This window comes from Meles meles, chromosome 18, assembly GCF_922984935.1.
Source record: "Meles meles chromosome 18, mMelMel3.1 paternal haplotype, whole genome shotgun sequence".
NCBI lineage: Eukaryota > Metazoa > Chordata > Mammalia > Carnivora > Mustelidae > Meles > Meles meles.
The window spans coordinates 9,241,785-9,254,508 of NC_060083.1; the positions used below are offsets into that span (position 1 = coordinate 9,241,785).

A 12,724-nucleotide genomic window follows, 5' to 3' on the forward strand; every position below is an offset into this window, starting at 1 on the left:
GGTTCCCTTTTAACAACTTACGATCTGATGTGAGTTGCAAAAAGCAGTCGAAAATCATACGTGCAGTGTAATCGCAACCGCGTGGGAAAAATACTAGAAGGAAGTGGTTAAGACGTTAATACGGGTTTCTGCTGAGTGATAGGAATAACAGCGATTTTGTTTTGCATCTTTACGCTTGCCTACCTGGAATTTTCTGTGAAGGGCCCGTGTTCTACAACGAAAAATAAAATGAAGCTTAAAAAATTTTACCTTAAAAGACATACGGGAAGAGAAAGGGTAGGAGATGACATCAAATATTTGGTCACAAAGTTCGGTGCGTTTACAGTAATGTGGCAAATAAGTCTAGAGACCGCACATACGTAAAGGAATCTCTTTCTTTCTTTAGATTTTATTTATTTATTAGAGAGGGAGAGCGCACATGAGCAGGGGGAGGGGCAGAGGGAGAGGGAGAAGCAGGCTCCCTGGACCTGGGGATCGTGGACCTGAGCCGAAGGCAGATACTTACCAGACGGAGCCATCCAGGTGCCCCAAAGGAATCTGTTTCCCCATCTCCAGGGTTGACTCCAGGTCCCCGGTCGTGGGGGGCTGGGGGGCCTGGAGCTTCCGCAGACTGGCTGGGCCCCCCAACACTTCTCCTTCTGGCCACATGTGATCGCCCTGGCCCTGCCCCTCGTTCCCTGAAGGGCACCTGGCTCAGTCCAGCCCCCAACTCCCTAACCGGAGACCTTTCTCTCCATTCCTCACCCGTCCCACCTCTGCACTCAATCTCTTCCGAAGTTCTAGATTCAAGCCCCCTGCTTTCCCTACAACTTTCTGTCTCTCCTGCTCTCATCTCTGCTGTTCTTGGACCTGTAAGACACTGTAATGCCTTCACCGTCCATTATCCCTGTCCAGCTGAGAGCCCGTGCTTGGTCATTTCGGCCACTGTCTTGCCAGTGGTCTCGGTGCCCTGTCCTCGACTTCCTCCCGCACACCTCGAACTGTGGCCGCTTCTGCTGCCTCTTTATACCCGGCATGCACAGCGCAGCCCACGGAACCGCGCCCCCCCCCCCCCCCCCCCCCCCCCGTCCCTGCTCAGAAATCCTTTTCCCTAGCCCGCCGCCTTTCCGTTCCCCATGGTGACTTTTCCCAACCTTCCTCCTCCAGGAGGAAACCTTATCCTTGCCTTCCAGGAGCCAGATCACCAGATGAGGGCTCCCCGGAAACAGCGGCACAGAGACACTGAGCCTGCGGGCTTCCCTCCTCCCTCCTGTTGGCCCGTCTGAAGCTGGTCCCTGCGGGGGGGGGGGGGGCCGGGGCTCTTCCTCCCACCCCTGCCACCTTCCCGGGCCCTAAGGGTCCACCCAGACCCCGAGGCGCTCCCTTACCGCTCCTTCAACTTGCTCCTTCTCAACCACGTCTCCTTGTCTTTAAAAGAAGTCCTCTGGGGGCTCCTAGGTGGCTCAGTGGTTTGAGCCTCTGCCTTTGGCTCAGGTCATGATCCCAGAGTCCAGGGATCGAGACCCACATCAGGGTCCCGGCTCAGCAGGGAGCCTGCTTCTCCCTCTCTCTCTGCCTGCCTCTCTGCCTACTTGTGATCTCTGTCAAATAAATAAATAAAATCTTTAAAAAAAAAAAAGAAAAAGTCCTTTGGACCCCCGCCACCCCCCACTGCCCCCCACCTCCCTGTGCCCACCGACAGCCACGCTTCCTGAAGGAACGACCTGCCTCCCTGTCTGTGGCCTCCTCGCATCTCAGCTTGTTGGCACCTGCTACCGCCAGGCGACCCCCAGCCCCCGGGCTGCCAATACAGAAGCTATTTCTGAGTCCTTCCCTTGCCACCCCCTTCTTGAAATAGTCCTCGCGTGGCTTCTGTGATCTCACATCTGCTTACACTTCTATTGCGGGCTTTTCGCGAAGTCCGTCCCCTTGCTCTTGGTTGCGGAAGAAGCTCGAAGCCTCAAATCACTGGTCTTTCTCTTCTCCGATCCATTCAGACCCGCACCGCTGGTCAGGGACGCTGAGAGGTCCTGCTACGAAATGGCCAAAAGCAACCCTTTCCCCTCTTTCGACATTGCCTTTTAGCGGTGCGTTCACACTGCTCCCCTGCCCAGCCGGCTGGAAATGCCATCTAGTGTGAAGCCGGCTGTGAGCAGGATTGCCTGACACCTTCCCCGGCTGATGAACTGTCTTTCAGATTCTAGATGTGTCACGGTCAATGCCAGCCCCAAGCTGGCTCTCTCCTGCCCCTTGGCTGGGTTTGGGCCTTTTCGCCATCTAGCTTTCCAGACAATGAGAGTCATTTTGCGGGGGGGGGGGGGGGGGGGGGGGGGGGGGAGTTTTGTTGTTGTTGTTGTTGTTTTGGGTTGTTTTTGTTTTTGTTTTTTTAAGATTTACTTACATACTTTAGAGAAAGAGCACGCATGTGCATGAGCAGGGAGAGGGCAGAAGGAGAGAGACACAGGGACATGAGGGCCTCCCTCCCAAGGCTGTCGGGATCAGGGGAGCTACCTTGCAGAGAGCGCGGGCTGTAAGACGCGGGACCGTTGGTAGCTGTCACCCTAAAGCACCCCGTCCACGGCCGGCATTTCTCACGGTGCAGAGATTCACTTAGCGCAACTGAAGGCAAGAGGATTTGCAGCCTGAGGTACGAACAGCACCTACCCTGGAGGACCTAAGGGCTGCCTGTAGCTTCTCCTGCTCCCAACAGTTGCCCCATTTCCAGGCTCTTCTCTGGGGCCAGACAACGGGATGTCATCCTTGTCTCCTCCCTCTGCCCCGCATCGGCCCCCAGGTAGTCACGGAGCTGGGCGATGCTGTCTTCACTCCGGTCCCCCTTCCCTGACCCCCACGGCCCTGAGCTTAGTCCCCGCCAGCTCCATCCCTCTCCAGACCGTCCCCACTCTTCTTCCGCCCCGTCCCTTCTTTTGACATCGTAGGCAAGTCACCGCTTTATAATGCAGTTCTGACTGTGCCATTCTCCCTAGAAAACCCGTAACCCCAGAGCGGTTCGAAGGGTGAATTTTACAGCCCGACTAACAAACCAAAGCCAGGTTCGGAAAGCCTCAGCAGACCCGGTCTGGCCTCCACACCCCTCATCGCCCACCCTCCCCGGCCTCTGTCTCTTACCCTAGACTCTGCCTTGTGCGTGCTGTTTATTCTTTGCGGGAAGCCTTCTGTCCTCTCCTGCTCCTCCCTCGACTTCCGCTCTCAGCTGCCGGTGATGCCTCTCCCAGATGCCCTCACTGATCTCCCCAGACGTGTCTAATCTTGGCCTTTTTGTAGCATTTATCACCTCTTTGAGTGACTGCCCTGGGCTAAGCACCAAAGGAGGGAGGTGCGGGGCTGTCTGCCCCCGGAGCTTCAAGTCTATGGAGGGAGGAGAGGGACACTAGACTGAATGACACTAAATACTTCCACTGCATTGAGAGAGAGGGAAGGAATATTTGACGTGGCTGGAGGGGTCTGGAGGAAGTGACACTGAGCAGAGCTTCTAGGGGACAGGAGCTGGGCAAGACAGGAGTGGGGGGGTGGAGTGTTCGGGACAGCAGAGGGGTGGGAGGGAGAAGGCCTTGCCAGAAGGGAGCCTGGGGGGTTTCAGAAGATCTCGAGTCCAGCCCGGGTTTACTACAACGTAACTCTGACTTCTGGCTTCCTCCTGCTTGTCCAGAGTTCGTGCTCTAGCATCTCGCCCCCACCCGGGGAGGGAGGTCACACTGCCTCATGGGGGGGGGGGGCACACGGAGGGGTGCCCACCGCCAACAGCACCTGGGGGGCAGTGCCCCTGAGCCACTTTGCAGGTGAATCCTGCCGCTCCACGTGCCACTGGCCTGGCTCCCCACGGCTCTGCCCACATCCCAAGTCCATTAGCAAAATAAAGATCGGGGCCCTATGAAGGCTCCCAAGTCTTGGGCTGGCTTTGAGCAGCAGCCACTGGCAGCTGGACCAGCTGGTGTCCTGTGTGTGTCCAGCAGCGGGTAGCAGGTGGCGCAGCTTGGTGGCTAAGTGGGCAGCCCTCACCAGGCCTTGGTTGGGAGCCCAACGAGGCTACTCACCACGTATTTGTGTGAACTTTGGCAAGTTCGTTCATCTCTCTCTGCTTCCGTGTCCTTCGCTCCCCAGTGTGCACAGAACAGTGTTTCCGTTTGTTGTGAGGGCGGGTGGTGGAGTAAGTGACGAGCGCAGGCGAACGCAGACCTCCAGGCAACACAGACCGGCCGTGGCAGCGTCGGGACAAGCCTCGGGGCGGCTGACGGTGGCTCTGCGGAGTGGCTGCGTTTCTGGTTTTAAAGCAGGTGCATGCGTGCGCGTGCACGTCTCTGTGCTTGTCTCTGCGCGCGTGCGCATTTGTGTGTGCGCGCGTCTGTGCGCACGCGCACGCATCTGCCGCATCCGCTTTCGGTCCCACGTGCCGGGGTGTTGTCTTTGCGTTCACAGTTTATCCCACGAGACGGCCGAGCCCAGGGCCCCACCCTCACTCATGCATCCACAGGCCCCTTAGCAGGCCCGCACGCGACGCGCGTGATAACTGTGTGGTTAATGAGTGCGCGCGCAGCGCTTGCACGAGACGTGCAAAGGCACCCGGTCCCGACCGGCTCCGACCCGCTGTCTGTAGGGTCCCTCCGCAGCGGCAGCCCCTGCCTTTGTCGTGCGCGTCAACAGAAAACACTGTCCCTCCTCCCTCGCAGCCAAGGGTCCTGTGCTACCTGCGTCCTCTCAGTTGTGCTCGGAGGTCGGCCAAGGACCGCTGGGAAAATACTGAAGCTTCACCAGGCAACTGCTTAGTCGCGGCAGCGGTAGGATAGACAGCTCAATGAGACAGAACGTGTGCTTGCTTTAGGATGAGTCTTTTTTTTTTTTTAAGATTTTATTTATTTATTTGACAGACAAAGATCACAAATAGGCAGAGGCAGGCAGAGAAAGGGGGAAGCAGGCTCCCCGCCAAGCAGAGAGCCAGATGTGGGACTCGATCCCAGGACCGTGAGATCATGACCTGAGCCGAAGGCAGAAGCTTAACCCACTGAGCCACCCAGGCGCCCCTAGGATGAGTCTTATCTTACATGTCCCTTCGTCCTTCCATTCATCACTGTTGTTATGGTCCGGTGTGCTTTGTGTCAGTCCTCATACTCAGCAGAAGGAGACGCTTAGGCAGTTGAGTTAGTGCGAGACCTGGGCCATCCTCTTGTGACTTGCCCTGAGGTGGAAACCTTTTCCAGACCAAGACTTACTCCGTGGCCTGGTACCGTCTTCATTTAGCTTCCACGTGCCTGGGTTTTATCCTGCTGAGAGCAGGCCGGCCCCTGCAAGGACGTGAGGGTCTTGACTCTCCTCAGCGATCCGTGCTCGCAGGGACTGCGGCTCGTGGGAAATCTCAGCCAGCTGAGTCCCTTGACATCGCTGTGGTTGACTGAGGACAGGCCTGTCACTCCGCCTGTCACCGCACCCCGCTGCAGAACGAAGGAGGTCACCACAAGAGGACTTGGAGCCCACACTTGTGTGCTGTGGACTTTCTAGATTTCTGGTGAGGCGTTATTTACATTCTCCTCCTGCAAAGAGCCGGCCTTGGATGTGTAGGGAACAGGGGAATGTCTGGTGAAAAGCTTTGCTTGCACAAACACATACACACACATACGTCGATAAGTATCACTAAGGGACTGTACCATATCCTTGTTGAACGCGCGCTCTGTATTCCTTCCACAGCGCTGCGCGTCGCCCTAAACACACCCGCACCTGTCATCAGAGCCCCGACCTGTGCCATCCGGTGGGTTTTATCCCTCAAACTGGACTCCTTTCCTGCTTGCCGACAAAACCTAGACCAGAATGTGGCCTAACGCTAATGAAACAGTAGCCACGTAGTGTTTCCTTTTTCTGGGTCCTTTCCTCCCACCTGTGCTCTGACCTCTTTAGAGCTTGGGCGGGGGTTTCCCTCCCTTGCCCCCCTGCGGACCCCCCCAACCTGCCTCTGTGGGCGGTGACAGCCACCTGGTGGCCATATGGGGGAATGGCAGGTGGATTCCCCCCAAAAGGGGAAAGAGGGGAAGGCCTCCAGTGTGTGGTCTTCCTTCTGAGGAAACGGGGACAGGGAAGCCTGTGATAGCGTGGGAACCGGATGTCCTGCTTCTCGGTCTCACCTTGCCTCCCAGGACACAACGTCCCATCCACACTCGTTCTTATGGACAGATGAATTCACTTAACACTGGAGGACATTCCATCAAAATTTATTGAGCAGCCGCTGTGTGCCCAACACTGGGAATACGGCGGTGACCAAGATGGACATGGGCTCTGCCCTCGTGAGCTTAGAGTCCAGCCGCCAGCCAGCCGATCACATCCGTAATCTTAAAATTTACACCTGATTAGTACTCTGAAATAAGTGTGATGCTAAGAGACAATCTAATAGAAAACACTGCTTTCTACACCGAGGAGTCAGAAGAGCGCCGGAGGAAGAAGCATGTAGGGTCAGCTAGATGGGGGATGGCAGGAAGCGTGTGGAGACAGAGGGAACAGTGTGTGTGAGGACTCTGGGGCATGGAGACACTCCGTGGGCTGCGAGACAGCCCGTGTGGCTGGGATACAGGGAACAGGGGAGGCATCAGGGGGAGGGGGCACCCTCTGGTTTGTGCAGCATCTTCGGACAGACGGACGGAACTTTGTTCCCGGAGCACCCGGGAGGCACTGAAGACTCCGAAGGAAGGAAAGTCATATGCCTGGGTTTGGTTCTCAGCGCTCACTCAGGCTGCTGCATGGGGGGCGGGGGCAGATGTGGAAGTGGGAGGCTGGTGGGAACGGGTGCAGGGCAGTCCAGCCAAGCGGTGATGACAGCCGAGAGGAAGAGAATGCGTCCCAGAGGCTGCGGAGCTGGGGTCTATTGGAGAGCGACCAGGGTGCGAGGAGAGGGGTACATTTTCGGCAGGAGGCGCTGTGGTGGGAGACTCTGGGGGCGCAGAGGGTAGTTTGGGCAGACCGGAGGCTGGTGCTGGAGCAGCAGCATAGCTTGGGTGTCACTGAGAGGACAAGATACACGTGAGACCACTGCAGAGTTGACTGCACATCAGAAAGCTTCTGTGAATTCACGGCCTCTGGCATCACATGGGCCTGAGTGGAAGCCCTCGATCTCCTGTGATTCAGAAAGAGCTGAGGCTGGGACACGTCTCCGCCTCTGGCCATGCCTTTCCTGGCCAGCCCCTCAGAAAATGCCTGGGCAGCGGGCCCAGTGCTTCCTCTCCCCTGCCTGGGCCCTGGTGCTCCCCCCGACTCCTCCCCCTTGCCCCCGCTCTGGCCAAGCAGGCCCACGCACCTCTCTCCCCAATCCTTTCTGGCCCGAGACTGTCGGGAAATTCACCTGCCTGTCATCCTCATTCCCCTCCCTTGCCGGGGTTAAAGGAGACGAACCCAGCCACTCTCGGGGGAAATTCACCTGCCTGTCATCCTCATTCCCCTCCCTTGCCGGGGTTAAAGGAGACGAACCCAGCCACTCTCCCCTCCGAGGTGGCTGTCTTTTGCGACCAGCCTCAGATGGGGAGAGCCTCTCTACACGGGAAGAACATCAACTTCGGATTTAGACTTGAGTTTGCACCCTGGCCACTAACTAGTGTGTCTTCCTGCCACTAAATCTGGCTGAGCTTCGGGAGTTCCCTCTACTTGCTGGATGGGAGGCTGCCCGGGGTCATCAGTCGCTTACTAAAGCCAAATACGGAAAAAAAATCTTTTAAGCTTCAAAAAGATGTCTAAAAATCGTGTAAAGTCTTGGCAGTGGTGCCCATCTCTCGGAGTAGTTGTATTTAAAAGGGTGTATAAGGCACGTACCAGAAGATACAGCCTGAATTACCGACTACCCCTTCACTTCCTTTCTTCCCTTTGGGGTTTCAACTGTCAAGTTCAGAAGACAGATCAGCCAGTTCCGTATGGCCAGTGATGGACACTTCCCGTTCCTGTCTGTGGCAGTCCCATCCTTCTGCAGCCGTCCCCATTCCCATCACTGCCATGAAACTTCTCCCATCCCTCATCCCTGTGTAGGACTTCTCCCTCTCTGACCGTCAGAAAGTTCTGCCTGAGCTCTGGCTGTCTCCCTAACCCAAGATACCTCATCTTTTCATGTCACTCCTGAGAATGAATGAACGTGCTTCTAGCATTCTCCCTAACTTTGAGCTAATCATAGTGGGCCTGGAAGTAGGACCTGTCTGCTTCAGAGGGACACGGGAACCACGGGCCAGTTCCCAGAGTAGAGTGGAGGTCTCTGTCCCGCACTCCGCCCCCTCCCCCCGCTTCCAGGGCACAGAAATAGCCAAACTCAAAAGACATCCTGAGTCTACATAAGCTTTCAGCTCCACTCCTACAGCTCTGTGAGGTCGTCACTGAAGTACAGCAGGATGGCAGGTATGTAGAGGGCACCGTCCATGTTGAGATAGTCAAATTCGTCACCCTCATCCCGGATCCCGTTCTCTTCCAGGGTGAAATCCATGTTCAGTTTCTTGCCCTCGTATTTCCATGTATAGCTGGCCGCGTGCGCGTTATAGGGGAGATAGCGGTGCAGGATCTCCCACATGGACTCCTGGGCCCCCACCTGCAAAACACGAAAGTGCCCCCCCACCCAGGATCCTGGATGGGACTCACACAGGTGCGCGTGGGCCCCAGGCCAAGGCCAGGAGCACAGATGGTAGTGCGGGGACGGGCGTGCCTCCCTTGGCAGCCTCCCCCAAGTGAAGCCAGAGCGTCAGCGTGCAGCGAATAGCCCCCAAGTGTCACCTGTCTCTGTGGCAGCCACTTCTAACAAACGGATGGCCCTGAAGGGTCAAAGTCACTGCCCCCTTTCCCCATCCCTTCCTCAGAGGACATTAATAAGAGTCCTACTGCAAATGCTACCCAAAACACAGCTCCCACTGGTTATGGGGAGCCGATGGTCTAAAGATCTCCGAAATTCGCTGGGACTCCCAGTTCCCGCCGACCTGCTGCGGCCCGGTTCTCACCTCCAGCGTGTGCTCCTGCGACGTGAGCGTGTTAATGATGCGGATGTTGCGGGTCTTGGCAGACAGCCGCCCCACCGCATAACGCACCCCCTGCCACCAGGGCGTCCCGAAATCATTGGCCCAGTCTGAACGCGGCAGCTGCGGCGGGACGTGCAGGAAGCGGCCCCGGGGGGTGCGGTATCTCAGGGTGCCGGTCAGCGGATCGACGTGCTTGCGGATCTTTAAAGCAGCGATCGGGGGAGATCGATCTCCCCCGATCTCCGGCTCCAGCCAGCTCCCGCCTTTCCCCCCCGCCCCGTCCCGCGCTCCCGCGGTCCGATTCCGCCCTCCCACCCCGGGCTCCGGCAAGACTCACGTCTCCGGTCTTCGCGTCGAACCAGTGGCTGATGTCCTGGCCCGCAACTTCTACGATGGGTTTTAGCAGCAGGTCTCCTGGGAAGGAGCAGCCGCCGTCAGTGCCAGCCGCGCAAGGACCGGGCACCCGCTCCCCCCGCGCCGACGCACACCTGACCCTGGCGCAAGGCGCGGCCCTGACCCTTGTACTTGCGAGCCAGCGGCGTCAGGTCGTACACGGATCCCAGGTAGGACACCCACAGGTCTTCCGGCACGTTGTGCTGGGCCACCTCGGCTGGCGTGAAATAGCGACGCTGGAAAAACTCAAAGTCTGGCCCCTCCACGAGGCCCCGGCGCGGCATGGCTCTTGCCCTACCGGCCACCAGCATCTCTGGTTGCTTCATCGCCCTTCAGCACGCACTCGCTCACTCCCGGCATCTACCCCCTGGCGAGCGCGTGGGTCCGCTGACATGGAAACCATTGTCCCTTTCCGGGCACCGTCTACTGAGATCGGACTTGGGCCAGGGTGGAGGGCGGGAGCTGTGCGCGCTCACGGGAAATGTAGTGTGAGTCAGGCTTTCAAGTAACTGAGTTCCCTCCTCCAGGGGTCCGCGGGAAAGCGAACGCCCCCGTTTTCAGAGTGGTCTGGGCTGGAGGGGATATTTAGGACTGACCCGCGAGGCAGAAAAGCAAGGGAGGATGGGGTGGAGTGCGATTACGAGAGGAGGTCGTTCCGCTAAATTCCAGGCCTCCTGAAGGAGCTGTATGAAACTAAAGCGGTGAAACTTCTCGCGATATCTTAAGACATCCGGCGCCATAGGCCGCAGTGAGCCCCGGCGCCGGAGGAGTGGGAGAAGCTCGCGAGATCTCTGCAGTTGCCCCGGAGACGACGACGAGGAGGAGGAAGAGAGGTGATCTCGTGAAAGAAAAGAGGCCGGGAGCACTCGCGAGATCTCAGACCGCCGGACTCGAAAGGTTTTTAGGAAGTTGACGGGCCCTGAAGAGGCCCCGGGACAAATGGCCGGGGCTGGACCAGCCATGCTGCTACGAGAGGAGAATGGCTGTTGCAGCCGGCGTCAAAGCAGCTCCAGCGCCGGGGTTAGCGCGGGCTCGGGTTCTGGGATCGAGGGGCAGCCTGGGAGCAAGATGGGGGGCCAGAGGGGGAACCACAGCTCCCGGCAGCCTCTGGGCTGAGTGGGAGCGCCCCGCGGGCTGTCGGGAGCTGTGGTTCCGCGGCGGGGCGTGGGGGGGGGCGGTGCCGTCTCAGCGCGTGTCCCGCCCCGCGCAGGACTCGGACGGGGAGCGCGAGGATTCGCCGGCCGCGCGGGCCCGGCAGCAGCTGGAGGCGCTGCTCAACAAGACGATGCGCATTCGCATGACAGATGGACGGACCCTGGTCGGCTGCTTTCTCTGCACCGACCGCGACTGCAATGTCATCCTGGGCTCGGCGCAGGAGTTCCTCAAGCCGTCGGGTCAGTGTCTGGGGGATGCACGCCCACCTGGTGCGGCGGCGCTCCCTCCTGGGAGGCGCTTCCCGCGCACGGTCTGGCTGCACCCCTGCTTTCTGGGGCTGGAAGGGGCGGGACCGACGCCGGCCTGCCTCCCTGACGTTCTGCCCCTTCTTTCCAGACTCCTTCTCTGCGGGGGAGCCCCGAGTACTGGGCCTGGCCATGGTACCCGGCCACCACATCGTTTCTATTGAGGTGCAGCGGGAGAGTCTGGCGGGGCCTCCCTATCTCTGACCGCGGCCGCGCGTACTTGGCAGACCATTAAACCTGGAACAAAGTGCCTTGTGTCCGAATGTAGCCGGCGTGTCAGGAGCACTGTCAGCCCGCCTTCCCCACCTTCGACGTGCAGGCCCCAGGGTGGGCCCCTCCATCTTCCCTCCCACGCCACTGCTCCAGGACTGCGCCTGGAGGGGGTGTCATCCTGCTCCGGAAGGCCCATTGTTTCCCTCCCCGGCCTGGCAACACCAAGTTCCTCCAAGCTGGGGTCAGAGAACGGGCTCGGGTCCCCAAGGGGAGCAGGGCAGGCGATAGAGGCCGGGCCCTCTCCACTCTATTGAGGGGGCGGTGACTTGAGAGTCAGGGACAGAGCTCTGGGGTCTGGCCAGGAAGAACAGGCCACCGCGATAAGGGAAGGCCCCCGGGAGGCTGAAGGATGCGCTCTGGAGCCCCGGCCCTATGTTGTTTCCTGCTTCTGGGCAGAGGGCAGGGGCGACAGGAATTGTGCCATCCCCCTGTTCACAGGATCCCAGGGACACATTCACTTCATTCTTTATTGATGTGCGGTGGCTCCCCCTCCAATGTCGCCCCCTCAGCCGGTAGATCCTGGAGGAGCTGCACCAGCAGAGGGACCACACGAGGTTCAGTTGTCCTGAGGGACGGGAGGGGGGGTGGGGGTGGGCAGGGTCCAGCCCAGATGTTCAGGATTCAGGGAGGAAAAGTGGATTTTCCGGGGTGTGGCAGATTTCCGCCACCTTTGGGTCCACGGAGGCTCCGGTTCCCCCGAGGGGATGCTGGAACCCGGGTTAGGCAGGCAGCGCAGTAGGTCAGGAGACACCCCCCCCCCCCGTTTTTTCAAGTCCTTGGGCCGACTGGAAGTGGGGGCAGTCGTCGGGTGGTTCTTGATTCGCGGATCCTCAGACCCAGACCTTTCCTGATGTGGGAGCGGCCTGGGCCCCCAATGGGGCCCGGGTCTGCCGGGGCTGCGGGGCGCGCCGGCGCCGGTAGAGGGCTCGGCTGTAGGGCACAAGGCAGTCGGCCAGGCGGAGGCGCAGGCAAAGGCGGCGGTAGCTTGCCAGGGCCAGCACGAGCAGCGGCACGAGGAGCAGGAATCCGGTGACCAGCAGGGCCGTGAAGCCCGGGTCCCGCAGGTGCGCGGTGCAAGGAGGTGCCTGGGAGCGCAGGAACTGTGGGAGGAGAGCAGGCGTCAGGCCCAAGCCGGCGGGACAGCCCGGGCGGGGAGCTGCGGCCCGCAGACCCCCACCGCCACCCCCGCACGCAGGGCCGAGCTCACCTGGGAGTGGCAGAGGAAGCCGAAGCCGAGCATAGTGACAGCGGGTAGCAGGATGGTCCCCAGCACCAGCGCCAGCAGGAGGAGGTTGAAGGCGGCCACCAGCAGGTTCTGGGCCGTGACCAGCACAGCGCAGGCCCAGCAGTCCAGGGGGTCTCGAGGCTCTGGGCCGCCGCCGGCAGCCGGTCGCTGCGCCCCGGGGACATCCGCCATGGCCTGCCTGGCTCCCGCCCGCCTGGGCCGCGGCCCTTATAGCCCTCTTTCCTGCCCCTCCCCCGGCCCAGCCTCTCCCCACCCCCCCCTTATCCTGGAATGCGGCTCCAGGATTAGGCACCCCCCAGCCCGAGGAGCAGACCAGCGCTCTGGACATTCCACAGGCGCCTCAGGGAGGGGCTCGCCCCGCCGGGGTCTGCGCAGCCGGGCCCCGCAGCCCT

The 12,724-nt window shown here is 59.8% G+C and overlaps 3 protein-coding genes across 5 annotated transcripts; 1 reads left to right on the forward strand and 2 right to left on the reverse strand.

Annotated features, from left to right (window-relative positions):
* Positions 1-6,181: 6,181 nt before the first annotated feature.
* On the reverse strand, positions 6,182-9,794 carry LOC123930155 (cytochrome b5 domain-containing protein 1). 2 transcript variants are annotated; one of them, XM_045986411.1, is made up of 5 exons: positions 9,478-9,794; positions 9,298-9,374; positions 8,943-8,957; positions 7,394-8,539; positions 6,182-7,318 (listed from the first exon to the last, which is right to left on the reverse strand). In XM_045986411.1, the coding sequence occupies exons 1-4, from the start codon at positions 9,677-9,679 to the stop codon at positions 8,309-8,311; spliced, it is 525 nt and encodes a 174-aa protein (XP_045842367.1). In that variant the 5' UTR covers positions 9,680-9,794; the 3' UTR covers positions 6,182-7,318; positions 7,394-8,308. The 2 variants fall into 2 exon arrangements, with proteins under 2 accessions (XP_045842367.1, XP_045842366.1); XM_045986410.1 differs by having other exon boundaries at positions 8,943-9,161.
* A 201-nt stretch (positions 9,795-9,995) lies between these two features.
* NAA38 (N-alpha-acetyltransferase 38, NatC auxiliary subunit) lies at positions 9,996-11,061 on the forward strand. Of its 2 annotated transcripts, XM_045986413.1 has the most exons (3): positions 10,092-10,373; positions 10,564-10,747; positions 10,905-11,061. In XM_045986413.1, the coding sequence occupies exons 1-3, from the start codon at positions 10,293-10,295 to the stop codon at positions 11,015-11,017; spliced, it is 378 nt and encodes a 125-aa protein (XP_045842369.1). In that variant the 5' UTR covers positions 10,092-10,292; the 3' UTR covers positions 11,018-11,061. The 2 variants fall into 2 exon arrangements, with proteins under 2 accessions (XP_045842368.1, XP_045842369.1); XM_045986412.1 differs by having other exon boundaries at positions 9,996-10,747.
* Positions 11,062-11,465: 404 nt separating this feature from the next.
* TMEM88 (transmembrane protein 88) lies at positions 11,466-12,638 on the reverse strand. Its single transcript, XM_045984720.1, has 2 exons — positions 12,294-12,638; positions 11,466-12,186 (listed from the first exon to the last, which is right to left on the reverse strand). Exons 1-2 carry the CDS (start codon positions 12,501-12,503, stop codon positions 11,917-11,919), a joined length of 480 nt encoding a protein of 159 aa, XP_045840676.1. The 5' UTR covers positions 12,504-12,638; the 3' UTR covers positions 11,466-11,916.
* Positions 12,639-12,724: the final 86 nt, after the last annotated feature.

Coding starts and splice junctions, on each gene's coding strand:
- NAA38 (XM_045986412.1), top strand. CDS start 10,333: ATGGCTGTTGCAGCCGGCGTCAAAGCAGCTCCAGCGCCGGGGTTAGCG. Junction 10,748..10,904: donor GGAGTTCCTCAAGCCGTCGG/GTCAGTGTCTGG, acceptor CCTTCTTTCCAG/ACTCCTTCTCTGCGGGGGAG.
- TMEM88 (XM_045984720.1), bottom strand. CDS start 12,503: ATGGCGGATGTCCCCGGGGCGCAGCGACCGGCTGCCGGCGGCGGCCCA. Junction 12,187..12,293: donor GCTTCCTCTGCCACTCCCAG/GTGAGCTCGGCC, acceptor CTCCTCCCACAG/TTCCTGCGCTCCCAGGCACC.
- LOC123930155 (XM_045986410.1), bottom strand. CDS start 9,679: ATGAAGCAACCAGAGATGCTGGTGGCCGGTAGGGCAAGAGCCATGCCG. Junction 9,162..9,297: donor TCGACGCGAAGACCGGAGAC/GTGAGTCTTGCC, acceptor GCTGCTTTAAAG/ATCCGCAAGCACGTCGATCC. Junction 8,540..8,942: donor CGCAGGAGCACACGCTGGAG/GTGAGAACCGGG, acceptor CGTGTTTTGCAG/GTGGGGGCCCAGGAGTCCAT.